Source organism: Pongo pygmaeus, chromosome 12 (genome assembly GCF_028885625.2).
Source record: "Pongo pygmaeus isolate AG05252 chromosome 12, NHGRI_mPonPyg2-v2.0_pri, whole genome shotgun sequence".
Taxonomy (NCBI): domain Eukaryota; kingdom Metazoa; phylum Chordata; class Mammalia; order Primates; family Hominidae; genus Pongo; species Pongo pygmaeus.
The window spans coordinates 78,917,350-78,931,816 of NC_072385.2; the positions used below are offsets into that span (position 1 = coordinate 78,917,350).

Sequence of the window (14,467 nt, forward strand, 5' to 3'; positions counted from 1 at the left end):
GTTTTGCTGAGCTGAATGAAACTGCCCCACAATTCTCAAAACATACAGACCAAATCCTCCTGCAAAGAATGGTCAAAAAGTGGGATTTCTGAGGGCTCTGGGCCCAACAGAGTGTGCCGTCAAACCTCTCAGAAAAGGCCCTTGCATTTGGTTTCTAGTAAACCCCCATAACATGCATAGATGGAGTTAGAACATAAGGACAGAGCCCAGAACTCCAACACAGAATGGCAAAGCATGGTAAGCAATGCTAGAATTGCGGTTAGTGCTCATACCAATTATGAAATGCTATTCCTAATACTGTACATTATAAACCCTGTATCAGCTCACATATTCCCTTATAAAATGAGAATTAAAAATAGAATCTAATTCACAGGGCCACTTTGGGGAATAAACACAGAAATACATTAAAAAACCACTTAGAACAATGCCTCATTCACAGCAAAATTTTAATAGATGTTAGTTTTTATTTTATTAAGTTATCAACATTCCACTAAGAGCACCAAATATAAGACTTAATGAGATCAACTTTCCACCTTGACTCTGAAGTAAGAATTCTTGAAGACAAATGGGGGAGAGGGCTTCTATCTGTATTCTCCCAGGGAGGTGCCCTCTGTCATCCCTAAAGAACATCCAAATCCCACCTATGACACTGAGCTCAATCAAGGGGTGAAAAATGACTATGCCATAGGAAGCTTCTTAAAAATAATATTTACCATGAAATGGTGAAACGGGGCACTAAAAAGGCATCTACAACTCAAACAATCTTTAAATGATAACATTAATGAATTAAAGCAAGAAAATAAACGTGCATGCTTTCTATAGATACCCAAAAGAGCAGAAAGATAAAGTACATCCTTACTCAGTCTTAACCATTCCCATCGGTCTTCCCACTTGTCGATCATTTCTTTCCTCTTTTCTGTCAACTGCAGTAATTTTTCCTTGATCTGTATGAAAAAGAGAACCCCCGGGACATCTTAATGGAATGCACCACATCCTCTTGATGAGGTCATTTTATACTAGAAAAATACATTTTCTGCAAAGACCACCATTAAGCTGGGAGATATCTAAGGACTGCTCAGGCTGTCTGAGGACTGGGAGAGGAAAGAAAAGCATAGCACTGCTCCTTCCAGAAGGGGCTGGAGGAAGGCGCGGAAGCCCTGCCAAAGCTGTTTTGTTGGGAGGAGGCTCCCTGCAGCAAACACGTTCAGGAGAGGGACAGCAAGATGGACAAAGCCCTGACCTCTTGGAGAGGATGCCCATTCCCATGCAGGGGGCCACACATGCAACTAGTAATTTACCTCTTGATTACCACCATCCTAACCAGAATCACCAACCATGCACTCAACAGCAAACTGATCTAGGACATAGTCAATGGACATTGGCGTCACCTAGAAAGAGTACTGATCGGGGAGGATGGGGAGTCCATTTCGTAGCCCTCAAAAATTGTCTTCTGTGCTACAGATTTACCAGCCTGGGCCTAGAGTCTTGCATAATTGCATTATTCTAGACGCACAGGAAAGGAGTTTTAAAACATATGTGTGTGTGTATAAGAATGTAAACACGGTATCTCTGACACACACATACATACAAAACAAAGTCATTTTACATCTTGATACCAGCTGCAGCTCCAAAGCAAAGTAGCAACCTACCTCCTCAGATGCATAGTGTTTTCTCGCCAACAGGGATTTCCCAAGTTCAATGCAGGTTGTGAAACTGTCATTACGTGCATCAATTTCAGCTTTGATGCCTTGATGATTATTCATTAAGAGTTCAACAGATGATACATCCCTAAGATTAGACAAACGATGCCTCCGTTAGAAGATCAAGCTTTTCAAAAAATGTGTAGGTTTTAAAACACACAATTATTTTGAAAGAAACTGATGGTCTTTCAGGTCTGAATCACTCCCTGAGCTTCAGCTGGGCCACTGGAGCCAAAGCACAGTGACAGCACAGTTCAGTACCAGCCAGGCAACCAAACTTTAGAATATGGCTGCTTTTGTTTTTGTGTGTGTGCCTGAATAATTCAAAATGGTTGCTAGGTGGGTGCCAGAAAAAGCAATGGTTTTCTGTTCAAACTTTTACTTTGAAATGCAGGTCAGAAAGACTCTCTTCTAGAAAGTAGAGAAGCAGCAAGAGGTGCCGCAATCGCACCTTGATGAGTTAGCTGTCAAAGATTCAGGATGTGCATATCAAAGAGCAGCTAATACGGTCTCCTTATTCAGACACAAAAAGATACATAGGATGGGAACTAGCCTAGACAGCAGTGACCAGCATGGATCAAAACCTACTGATCCTGATCCAGGAAGTACAACTGCTTCAAAAATATATATATCATAAAAAATCCCTTTTATTGTGGCGTAGTTTCTCAATTACAGTGGGTGCTGGAGCCGGCAGAGGGGTGAACTGGAGGTTAAATATGTACCTGTGTGTTCCTCTATTAACTTCTCTTCACTAATTTGCATGAAACGAAGCCAAAGATATAGGACAAATATTAAATAATAACCCAAGGACACCATATTAAAGCAGATGTTGAGGGTGACACCTTTAGTAATGTGCACGGAAAGGGACAGAGTGGTTTTTAATCCAAAAAGGGCACAGAAAAGTAACTCAGAAAAGTCATCTCATTGCAAAGACGGGGCAGTTAGTCATGTCTAAGGTACGTGGCTACTTGAAGCCCAAGGTCCTACTTCAAGCACAGTTGTGGGCAACAGGGCCTGAGTGGCTGTGGGACAAGGGAGCCAGGAGTAGGGAGAATGGGACAGGCTTTGATAACCCCAGGCTCCCCCATTCCCTGGTGATGGTGTGCACGAGGCAAGCAGTGGTGCCGCACTCCAAGCACCTCCCCACCCCTGCTCTGGCCTTGAAGTTCTCAGGCAGGAACTGCTTTCAAGGCTCTTGCTTCTCTCTGGAAGACTCCTATGTTTTAACCAAGGGCCAATGAGTCCAATCTCCTTTGGGATGAAAGCGTTACCTTGGCTTCTCCTGGGCCTCGATCTGCCGGATGACATCCTCCATCCAGAGCATGAGGTCGCGCACCATGCTGAAGAAGCGGAACTTGTCCCCCGTGTCCACCAGCCGCACCCTGCGGCTCTCACAGGCGTCCAAGAGGGACTTCCAGGCTTCCAGGACCTCGTTCTCGCGCTTCTGGATGTCGTCGGCCTTGTCACCCGCGTAGGCCGCCTGGAGGCGGGCTGCATCTTCCTGCAGCTGCCTCACCTGTGAAGCATGTGGGGGATGAGCCAGGTCAGCCCATGGCGGCGTTCCCACCATCACCCTAACCCCTCTTCTGTTCTGCTCATACACTAAAGGGAGCACAGAGTCAAAACATGGCCCATGCCCCTTAAGGAGCCCTCAATTTCACTGGGGAGATCCAAGTCACAAAAACCTGTTTTCTATAAATCTGTTCAACTACATTATTAAGTTCTTTATGAATGATAAAACAAATGAAATGCTACAGGAAGACAGGCAGGAGAGTTTAGTCAGGGAAAGTCCCCTGGAGGCAGCCTGGGATATCTGAGTGGGACATATTCAGATATAGTTCAAAAAGCTATCTCAGGGTAAAGATAAATGTTTTTATGATGAATGGGAAACTGCCATGAAGAGCACATTTTGAAAATGACTTCTCACTGCTATGTGAATACAATGTATGTATCGCCTGTAAGAGTTCTCACCGTGTGACATTTACACTCAAAAAGTATAAAAACGTGGCATCCTATGTGGTTAAAATAACTAATTAGTGTTAAAGAAGGTGAAACTTGAAATAGCCAAATTTCAACAAAAATCTTGCAAAACTAAAAACATACATTGAGAATTGTGATTTGGTAAATGGAGCCAATGGTACACTTCTACTTACATCTACATATTTTGGTTGAGTTATCTTTTTCAGCTATGACAGTCATTAAAAGAAAAAGAAAGAAAGAAAAGAAAAAACCAACAAACCAACACAGAAACTGGCATGAAGAAAACATTCAGAAAGCAGGAAATGCAAATAGGTCTTAAACATGAAAAGATGCTTCATGGAGATACTGTAATGTGTCATCTATTAGTTGGCAAAAATCCAAGTGTGATGATATATTTGTCAGTGAGCTCATTCTCTATAGACAGGAGTGTAACAGACTACAGCTCCTACAGAAGGTAAATGGGCAGTACCCATGAAAATTATAAATGTGATACCTTCTGATTTTATGATCCTACTTTGGGGAATTGATCCTACATATACATTCTTGCATATTTAGGAAATGAAATATGCATAGATTATTTACTGCAGCAGTGTCTGTAAAAGCAAAAGACTGAAAATAAAGTGACTATCAGTGAAGGACTGGTTAAATTAATGATGGTGCATCCAGCAGGAGACTCCTGTGCAGCCGTGAAAAAGAATGAGGAAGGGCTTCTGTGTAGTCACACAAAAAGCACACCAAGATGACAACTAAGTGGAATAAACAGTGCAGACAACGTGCATAATATTTTTCCTCTGTAAAAACAAAAATAAGATTACACTCTTACCTTTTTTTGGGGAGCGGTATATGTCTTTAAAACCGAAGCTAATAACTGCAGCTAATTTTATAGTTAAATTTTCTCCTCTTACATGTCTTATATAAAGTATGTAACATTAGTAGTGCCATACTTGTGTGCAATGCCTAATTAAAGGCATACACATATAGGGGAATGGACACACAATCATCATGTATTGATAAAGCTGCATGATCAAAGAAGTCTGCAGACAACTATCCTGGATTATGAGAGCTTTTAGATGTCTATGAGTAGAATATGGAGAAATGCTAAGTGGGGTAAAAGGGGGTGGGGACGGACAGCAGTAGGGCTTGTGGAGAGGTGGATTACTGACCCCTGATTGCACAGAAGCACTTTAGGTGATGACAGGTTAAAAAAAAAAAAAAAGCAGTTTCTGCAAAAGATGCAAAGAAGAACCAACAGGCTTTGGTTTCCAGTGTGATTTGATTTCCATACCCTAAAGGATTTTTGGAAATATTCTTTGATTATGGCTCAGGTTTAACTCAAATTACAATGAGCAAATTCCTAGGAAATTATTTGAAAAGCTAATTTTCCTACACAATGAACCACATTTTTCAAAACACCTGTTTCCGTGTCTCTGGCTGTTTTCAATTTGCTCACAATAAAATGTAAGGTACAAGAGGACAGCAAAAGTGAAAATTTCCATAAATATGAACTACTGCTTTGCATAACCACTCAAGACCTCCATCAGTGCTATGTGTCATTCCCACAGCTCCCATGCAGAATGGAGACAGTGGCAGATCAAGTTGGCACAAAAGGAAACAACCAAAGAGGAAGCACCACGTGCTCCTGGGAGCCTGTACCATGAGCCTTCCCTTCTGCTCTGTTATTCTGTGAAAAGAAACCCAGATCAGGTCAATACCTGCAGTAGGACACACATCCTTTTCACTGCTATAAACATCATAGCCCAGTGGGTATGGTGAGGTGCAGACTATCAGTCTCGAGGGACTAGATTCCCACCCTGGATGTTCCGAGACCCTTCTTGGGCTTCCTCATCTCTAAGTCTAATGAGGCGAAGGGATTTGATTAAAAAATGAGAGCAACTCCACTGTCTCTCAAGCGTCTTGCAGTTCTAAAAATAAATGACTTTAGAGGTGCAGAGGAAAGACCTACGTTGTTAAGGTGTTTTCTAATTCTATCTCTAGGTATCCCATGTTTCCCTAAACTTTTGTTATATAACAATAATTAGAAAACTTTTCTAGAGATCTCACTATGTCATATGTTTTGCACCTCAATCCTTAAACTATTAGGGAACCAAAGCTTAGAGAGGTAAATTAAACTTGCCGTCATAGTGACAGGAATTAAGAGTTAAGGGGAAGTGAGAGAGAACAATTATCAAGGTGGGCCCTTCATAGAACAAATCCCAAAGTATACCAAAGCTATTTAGAGGCTGAGGCACTAGACTGGGTCAGCCCAAGGCCATATCTGAGTGGCCTGTTTCTGTAAATAAAGATTTATTGGAACACAGCTACGCTCATTCATCTTCTCACTGTCTATGGCTGCTTTATTCTACAATGACAGAGGGCAGAGCTGCAACAGAGTATGTATCTCATAAAGCGGAAAACACTATTGGCTTTTAACAGAAAAAGCTGAGATAATTTAGATACTCAATATACTCTTAACAACAAGAACCCTTGACATAATCAGGGATAACATCTTTAATAAAATTGGCTTCTTCTCTAGGGCCATGAAACTTAGAAGAAAAAAAAAATACAATCTGTTTTTCAACTAAAAGGCATAAGACTAAACAAGAAACTGTGCAGAGATCAGAAAGGAAACTAGAGAGCGATTACACGAGATTCTGTTGTATTGTTACTACTTTGTCAAACATCTTTTAAACAAAGTCTTAGTGGTAGTCATTTTATACTGGGGACAAGGCATGATAAAATGTCAGAATCCTGTTTTTTTCTTTTTCCAGACATATAACTTAGAACCTGGTTGATGAAAAATAGTAAGATATTATTTTGGAAATTGTTCTGGGTGGATATGCTAACATAATAAAAACACTTGCTGAGGCCTATAACTTGCAAACATCTGTGTATGCATCTGGTTTATTTATTTTAATCATGGGGGCACTCATCTAATGTTCACAAATGTGGCAAATGTAGACCTTTATGGACTGATAAGTTCTCCCAAATGGAGCACTATTACAAAGTGGGTACATGTATGTGCTTAATTGGGGCAATTCTTTTGAAGAGCCAAGGAACAGGGAGATACTTACAGATGCCCAAAGATGTTCTATGGAGAAAAAGCCTCCCCAGCACCCCTGGGTGGCTGCCCTACCCACCTGTGTGCCCAGAGCCTGGATGTCATGCTCAAATGTAGTATGCATTCTCTGTAAGGTCTCCACTGTGTTCTGATCTCTCCCAAGCTCCTCAGGGAGTTTCTTGTGTTTGTCCTGTATACGCCCAAAGATCTCCTTGGCATCATGGTAAAACTTGTGCAGTTCATAGGAAGCGGCAAGAATCTGTGTTCTTGTGTCAATGAGCTCCAGGAGGTCGGCCCAGGCTTCATTGAGGCCGTCCTTCCATTCAGCAATGGTGGCGGCATCTGAATGTCCAGAGTTGATGAGCTCATCTGCCATGTGATTGACCGTGTCCACGCGCTCCTGCCCAATGTTCCCGGTGTCTCGGGCAAACTCCCGGAATCGTTCTTGTAACATCTGAAACGGAGATGGGTACGGAAATCACTGTGAACTCTGTATTTCTTGATCACATGAATACCCTTTGGAAGGAAACTGCCTCTAAGCAAGATGTAGCCAATAATACTCATGACTTAAGAACAACAGATCTTAGCTCGAGAACCTCTCAGCAACTGGGTTTCCTTCTTGCTCACTGCAGCAGAGTGAGGCCCTACCTCCACCTCCTTTTACTACCGGAGGAAGAGGTACACAGAGAGGTTAGCCAACCTAAATGCAAGTCACCTGCTTATAAAAGAAACACCACCTTAAAACTAAACCCTAAGACCTCTGATTGGAGTCCAGGACATTTTATCTGCTCACAGATAAGGAATACAAATGGCCTTCCACACCATCGCTTACTGCACAACCAACTCATGCACTGCCTCAAGTACTTGCCGTGACATGCTCATAGTCCTGTCCCAGTTCGTGGGACCCTGCGACCACCTCCCTCTCAGCGATCCACTGCTCCAGGTCGTCCACCTCCCGGTTGAGCTGGAATAACCTGTGTCTCTCATCCAGCTTGCCTCTTCTCTCTTCAGCAAGGTCTTTCAGACCAGCGTACAGTTTATCCACTTTGGATTGCCGCATGCTAATGCGCTCACTGAAAAAGAAAAGGAGCAATGGGGAGAAAAAGGATCTTAAATGTCAGTTTTCTTCAGGGGAAAAACAAATGAGGTGGAGATAATGGGAGAGCATATTACATCATATTTCTCAAAGGAAACTCTGGTTAACCTACTTAGCATGAAAAAAAAACACCTCTGAAATTGGCCACAATTTGAAGTCATGAAGAGTCAATATGTAAACAAAAGAGCCAATATGTAAACTAAATTCGCCTACCCCTACTATTACACTAGGGATGAGTAGTGCCTCACTCTGCTGCAGTCAATAGTGGGGGTAGGCGAATTTAGTGGGGAAAGGGGGAAATTCTCTGTGCACCTCTGGCTCTGCAAATCAGGATTTCCTTTGATGTTAAAAGTTAATGCAAAATATTCCCAGTGAGGAAGGTGGCAAGACAAAAAATAAGTTAATGCAAAATCCAGAGTGGTCTTGCATTCTCTGGTACCATGCTGCCAGAGGGACAAATGACACAGCCAGTGTGGCACGCACGGCCCTCTACCTTCTCTGGGCTGAGTGCCCATCCTTGTTAGGAGGGCTGGACCGGCTGCTCCATCTCATGAGTCCCAGGTGTGCAGTCAGGAGACTGAATCCCCCTCCCTCCAACTTCTCCCCAGAATGATGGTCTACAAACCAGAATACCAGAGACAAAGACATGTTGGTGCCTATACCTGGAGACTAGGAAGGCCACTTTCCTGGGAATCCTGATCACGAACATTTAAGAACCTCCTACACCAACAGAGCCACTGACCTCATCTCCCCTAACCTGCCCTGGTTAAATGCACAAGGCCAATTCCTTTCCAAGTCATAAAAGGCATTTACACAAAATGCCTAAAATGACTGCTTTGGAAGTTAACACAGGGGCCTGATGAGTACCACACACTCACCTCTTTTTTTTCCTCGAAGGTGTTCTAATCACTTGATATCTAAGAGTTAGGAGGTGTTATCACTTTGTTCTTCCTGGGAGCCCCTTCATTTTACAGGTCCATGCATTCTTGTCTAATGCTCCTCTTAAAACTAGTAATTACTTTACTAAACTGGATGACTTTTTCAACCCAAGCGTAAGTGCTATGACTATCTGTATCCACCATGCAAGTCAACCTGTACTTCTGATCATTTTTATTTTTTTGAGACAAGGTCTCACTCTGTCGCCCAGGCTGGAGTGCAGCAGTGTGAACATGGTTCACTGTGGCCTCAAACTCCTGGACTCAAACCATCCTCCCAACCTCAGCCTCCTGAGTAGCTGAGTAGTACAGACATGTGCCACCACACCCAGATGATTTTTGTATTTTTTGTAGAGATGAGGTTTCACCACATTGCCGAGACTGGTCTTTGGCCCCCTGGGCTCAAGCAATCCTCCCACCTTGGCTTGGTAAAGTGCTGGGATTACAAGTGTAAGCCAGCTTACGCTGACTACCCAGCCTACTCAACCTGTACTTCTGACTCACGACACCAATATTCTTTCAGGAGAGCCTTGGCCAACAGGAGATATTTAACCCACAAGAGCAATTTCCTAATATAACTGTTCACCCACCCTAATCATGATAGGATGTTTTAAATGATGGGTCTGTTTTAAAAATGCTTCTCAAAGATTTGCCTTACCAGCAAGTCATGATGAATGCTGACATTTTCTTTTGGTGGGGATTAGCAAGAGACCCTCACTGAGAGGAATCGAGAGCCGGGTCTCACACTCATGAAGCAGCACTCACCTTTCAGGATGGCTGTCGGCCACCAGGGCCCGGCTGGTCTTGGAGAGCTGATGCACGGTCTCTGCATAGTCCTCCACAGCTTGTTCTAGGATCTGGTGCTTCTTTAACATGGAGACAGCACTCTGCTCATCCTGCAAAGACAGTAGAACATCACAACCATAGCTGTCCCCTCTGGTCCTACACCACCTTAAGGAGCAACAGACCAGCTGCTCAGCAGGGTAGGAGGAAGGATCAGTAGAAAAAAAACTCCAGAGGTGCAGTATGGACAGTGGAACACAGAAGTGTTCCAAGAGCTTCCATATGGACTGGACCACAGAAGCCTGTGCAGAAGATAAACACAAGGAGAATGCAGAATGAGCAGGGCCCCTCTCAGAGGAAAGCTTGGGCAGGCCAAGTGTGCTTGGTTCACTGGAATCCCTCATGGTCCATCAAGTATGTAAATGACAGCATTCCTGGAACCTTGCAATACTTTCAAATTGTCTCCAAGCAATCCTATATTTTGTAAAGTTTAGGGAACCTATAAATAGACAGCAGGAAGGACTCTGGCATATTTCAAAGATGAAAGGATGAACCTGTTCTTAATGGCACACTAGGATTCAGATAAGGAAATGCTGCACCAAAGGGAAACCAGCAGCTGGATTTCAGACACCTTCATGCACATGGTGTCCCCTTAACACTCAAAGGCTACAAGGGAAGTTTTTATAAAGACAGAGCCGCCAGCAGAAAGTAAGCTCAGGGTTTGAATCTGAGGCTCTCCTGGGACACGGATGCTTCCCGCCTCCTCACCTTGGCCTTCTCCTCTGACATCATGTACAGCTCCTGCTCGCTCATCCAGGCTTCGGCCTCAGCAGCATCAAAGTAGTACTGCTGGGCCCTGTGCGCCTCCTCCAGCCGCCTGTGGCGTTTCTCTGTCTCCTCAATGAGGAGACCCCACAGCTGCTTCAGGTCGGCAAGCCTCTGTCTGATGGCCTCAGCGTTGAGGCTGCTGCTGTCAGTGACGATGTTTTGGCTCCTCTCAAAGATGTCGTCAATGCGAGGCTGGTGCCCCTGGATTTCTTTCTGGAGGGTCTGGAGGGAGCGGAAAATACACACAAAGGCTTGCTAAATGGCAGCCGTCTGCTGCTTATGTCAAGCTGTTAGGGCCAAAAAGAAATCGCAAGGCTTCAAAGCTCTCTGCCATTCTCAGTCTCATAATTTAGAGCAATTATTTATCAGACAGAACTAGCTCGAGCAGAAAGACTTACCTGATTTTTCTTTATTAACAGCTGCACAGTCTGGAGGTTGTGGCCATGATCCGTGGAAGTTGCCAAAGGCATCCTCTCTCCAACCCACAACTGGGAAGAATTGTAAATAAGTGGTCAGATCCACTCAGAGGAACAAATATACGACACAAACAAGAGCAGTGAGGGGCAGTGAGGGACAGCAAGGGTGAGCTTCAGAGAGTGCTCAGCCCCCTCGGGAGGGCTGTCTGGGGAAGCACACCCTTGTTCTCCGAGACAGGGCTAGGGAGAGTCTTTCCAACTTTACCTCATCCTCAAGGTCAAACTCACTGTGAGTCCTCATTACTTTTAAAAAGTCTGTTTTAGGGCCATTAAAATCCTAGAGTATCCCTAGATAACATGAGAGGAGCAATGGAGTTGCATTTAGGGTGAAAAAGGAAAGAAACTTTAGACCATCCAGAGCGTGGACTTTGGCAGCTCAGCTTGCCAACGTGGCCCAAGGTGAGGTTGACTGAGAAGTGAGAATGTGGGCTTTAGCACAGGCAAGGGGACTCATGGAAAAGCCATGTGTGCAGCAGGGGTCGACTCACGATCTCGTCCTCCACATCCCTGTTGAACTGATGGATCTCTTTGGAGGCCAGCAGGTTATGCTTCCTCTCGTTCAAGGGCTCCAGCAACTCCATGAACTTGGTCTGCACAGTGAGGCGCTTGCTGTCCACCTCGTCGGTGCTCTTCCCTTCCTGACTCAGGGCCTGGGCTTGGCTTTGGAGCTCTTCGATCTCCTTCTTCCGCACTTCCATCTGATTCTCCAGCATCTGAGGGCAGAAAAGCAGCCTCAGCGCTCAGCACAGACCATCTTTTGCAGTGACTGGCTCTAAGCAGAACTGCTGGGCCTGGGACTTGGCCACACTGCAAAGCCAGCCATGGGAGCCACTCGAACATTTTGCCACTGACTTGCTTTTCAACATCAATGGAACTGTTTTCAAGTAAATCTGAGGTAAATTCATTTGCCCTTAAAGCCCTCTATGATGATGTAATATAAACAGTTATTTTTATTATCTATAAAGTGCCTTGAACAACTCAGATAACTGTCACAAATTAAGATGTTAAACAACAATATGTGAATATTTCTTTCGTGTAAAATGCAGAATTGAACGAGATGAATATTTATTTAACTGTTAAACGGTGATAATACCCATTAACTAAGAAAATTTTCAATCCCATACACAGACAGCCAACACCCAATACTCCTAATACTGTGTCTTTCTAGTCTGGACAAGTGTCTTTCTATTCTGGAAATGTTCTATGATGCTGTTAGAGCAAGTACTCTTCTGGGTTAAAAATGCCTTCCCATGGAAGGTGGACTCCTGATAACGCAGTGGGTGAGAAAAGACTCTAAGGACTATGGCTGTAAAACACAAATACATTCACGTCCATGATGGCTTGTCCACTTGCCTGTTGCTTTTTCAGCAGGATATTGACACTGGTCAGGTCTTTGCCATAGTCATCAGACTGAATCTGACTCTCCAGGCCATGCAGCCATTTGTCTAGATCTGCACAGCTCTGGGTGAAAAGTTCGGCCTTGTTTGCATCAAAGAGCCGCTGGGCCTTTGTCTGAGTAGTGGATTCAAGGACTTCCCACATTTTATGTAAACCAGTGAGTTTCTCCTTCACCACAGCTTCCGTCTCAGGCTTTTCTGAAATGAGCTGCATTCCTTCCTGGAAAACAAAACCAACATGGTTGTAAATAAACAGTTTGCTACAGAAAAAATGTCACTGTGAAAAACAAACCTAGGACATTTGATCTGTGATTTACCCATTCATTCAATACACACAGTCTTTACACATGAAGTTACTGCTCAATAAAATCGACTGACCTAGGTTGTGTACATTACATGGGTTTCATGGGAATTAAGCAATAAATGTTACATGCTGAAATAGTTTCAACTGGGGCAATGGAATACTGAATGCTAATAACCTGACTTCATCTCCTCCACTCCATGACCAAAGATGATATACAACACATTATTATTATTATTATTATTGTTATTATATTGAGACAGGGTCTCGTTCTATCACCCAGGCTGAAGTACAGTGGCGCTATCTCAGCTCACTGCAACCTCTGCCTCCTGGGCTCATGCCTCAGCCTCCCCAATAGCTGTGATTACAGGTACACACCACCAGGCCTGGCTATTTTTGTATGCTTCATAGAGATGGGGTTTCACCATGTTGGCCAAGCTGGTCTGAAACTCCTGGCCTCAAGTGATCCATCCGCCTTGGCCTCCCAAAGTGCTGGGATTACAGGCATGAGCCACCGTGCCCTGCCAATACATTATTTTAACCATGAAGAATCTGAAACACTATGAAAAGTCTAAAAGGAGAGAAGGGAGGGGTGGGAAACTCCACATTCATCTTCAGTTATGCTGCCCAGAATCTCTCTGTGCCAGAATAACACATCATAATAATTATTATAGCACCTGGTATACAGTAGTCTCATAGAAAAAAGCAATTTTAAAAAATATGTATATATTTAAAATTATGTGCAATCTGTCACAGTGCAACACAAATAACATGATCAAGATAGTGGAATCCCTGCATGAGAGCTCACATTCCATCAGCAACAGCAGACGAGAGGCACAACAGAAACTAAGTGCCTAGTATTCGTTCTAAGATAAATCAAGCATTTTCTACTATCTGGTTGAGTTTCTGCTTTTTCCCTTTTGATGGGTTGAAGTCAGGAACCGGTACGTGCAAAGGGAGCTATTACTGGCTGTGTAACTTACGCAAATGTACAGATAAGATCAGATGTGCTGCAAAACGTGCTAAATAAAAAGGAGTTTATTACTACCCTGTTTGTTTTCTCACCATGGCCACATCAAATGTTTTAACTCACCTTCTCGATTTTGTCAAGCCATTCTTTGTTGGATGCAAGTTCTGCCATAAATGCTTGATGCTTCAACCATTTACTGTGCAGATTTCTGGCTTCATCGTAAGACATGTCCTGGGCTGTGAGCATCTTCTCATTGATCCAGAGAGACAGCTAGGGAAAGATCAGAAGGATTCAGAGATTGTGATCCTAGACATCAGCCTTTTTTCCACCTGGAAAGGGTTGTGTTTATGTCATATTATGCATACTACACACGTTTTCATGGTGACAGACAACCAAATATTTAACTTCACAACTCTGACCCATCATGACAGGTGTCCATTAGATGGAGCTTGTACCTCAGCTCTGCTCCAAACTATATCTAACATTCATTCCAGAAGTACAAAAGCTCTATAAGCCAGTTTTCAAACTGTTTGGCACTCATAACTGGCTTTCCCCACAAAAGGCCCGTAATTCTGCCCTAACCAGTCCAAGACACGACTCTTTTTCTCTTCCAAATACCTGTGTCAGCTATACCATGTTAATCATGATTGACTTTTACTCCATTTGGCAATCCTTATTACTCTCTTAGTTCTTTTTATTAAAAAAAAAAAAAAAAAAAACTACTTATTTATTACCTCCCCCTTTTTGTGGGAGCATTGAAGGGAATGCAAAAAGGCATAAATAACTTGCTCACTGTAGGGCTAAGGCAACAATGATGCCCTTTCAATGTTTCCTTCAAGTTTGAGTCACCTTCACCTCTTTTTCTATAGCCTCTAGTTCTCTAAAGAACCTTTCATTCACACCAAGAACACTTCACAGGACTTGATTTTGAGACCCAACATGT

At 43.4% G+C, this 14,467-nt stretch overlaps 1 protein-coding gene across 10 annotated transcripts in view; it reads right to left on the reverse strand.

Moving 5' to 3' along the window:
- SPTBN1 (spectrin beta, non-erythrocytic 1) overlaps positions 1–14,467 on the reverse strand; it is a 212,620-nt gene that overhangs the window by 12,825 nt on the left and 185,328 nt on the right. For all 10 annotated transcript variants that reach the window (XM_054476597.2, XM_063648736.1, XM_054476599.2 and 7 more), the window contains 11 exons: positions 13,648–13,794; positions 12,210–12,473; positions 11,345–11,569; positions 10,779–10,868; positions 10,321–10,602; positions 9,535–9,665; positions 7,607–7,811; positions 6,818–7,192; positions 2,972–3,216; positions 1,650–1,788; positions 860–944 (listed from right to left, as the gene is read on the reverse strand). In XM_054476597.2, the coding sequence (XP_054332572.1) occupies positions 860–944; positions 1,650–1,788; positions 2,972–3,216; positions 6,818–7,192; positions 7,607–7,811; positions 9,535–9,665; positions 10,321–10,602; positions 10,779–10,868; positions 11,345–11,569; positions 12,210–12,473; positions 13,648–13,794 (2,188 nt within the window). The remainder of the gene's footprint in view (positions 1–859; positions 945–1,649; positions 1,789–2,971; positions 3,217–6,817; positions 7,193–7,606; positions 7,812–9,534; positions 9,666–10,320; positions 10,603–10,778; positions 10,869–11,344; positions 11,570–12,209; positions 12,474–13,647; positions 13,795–14,467) is intronic.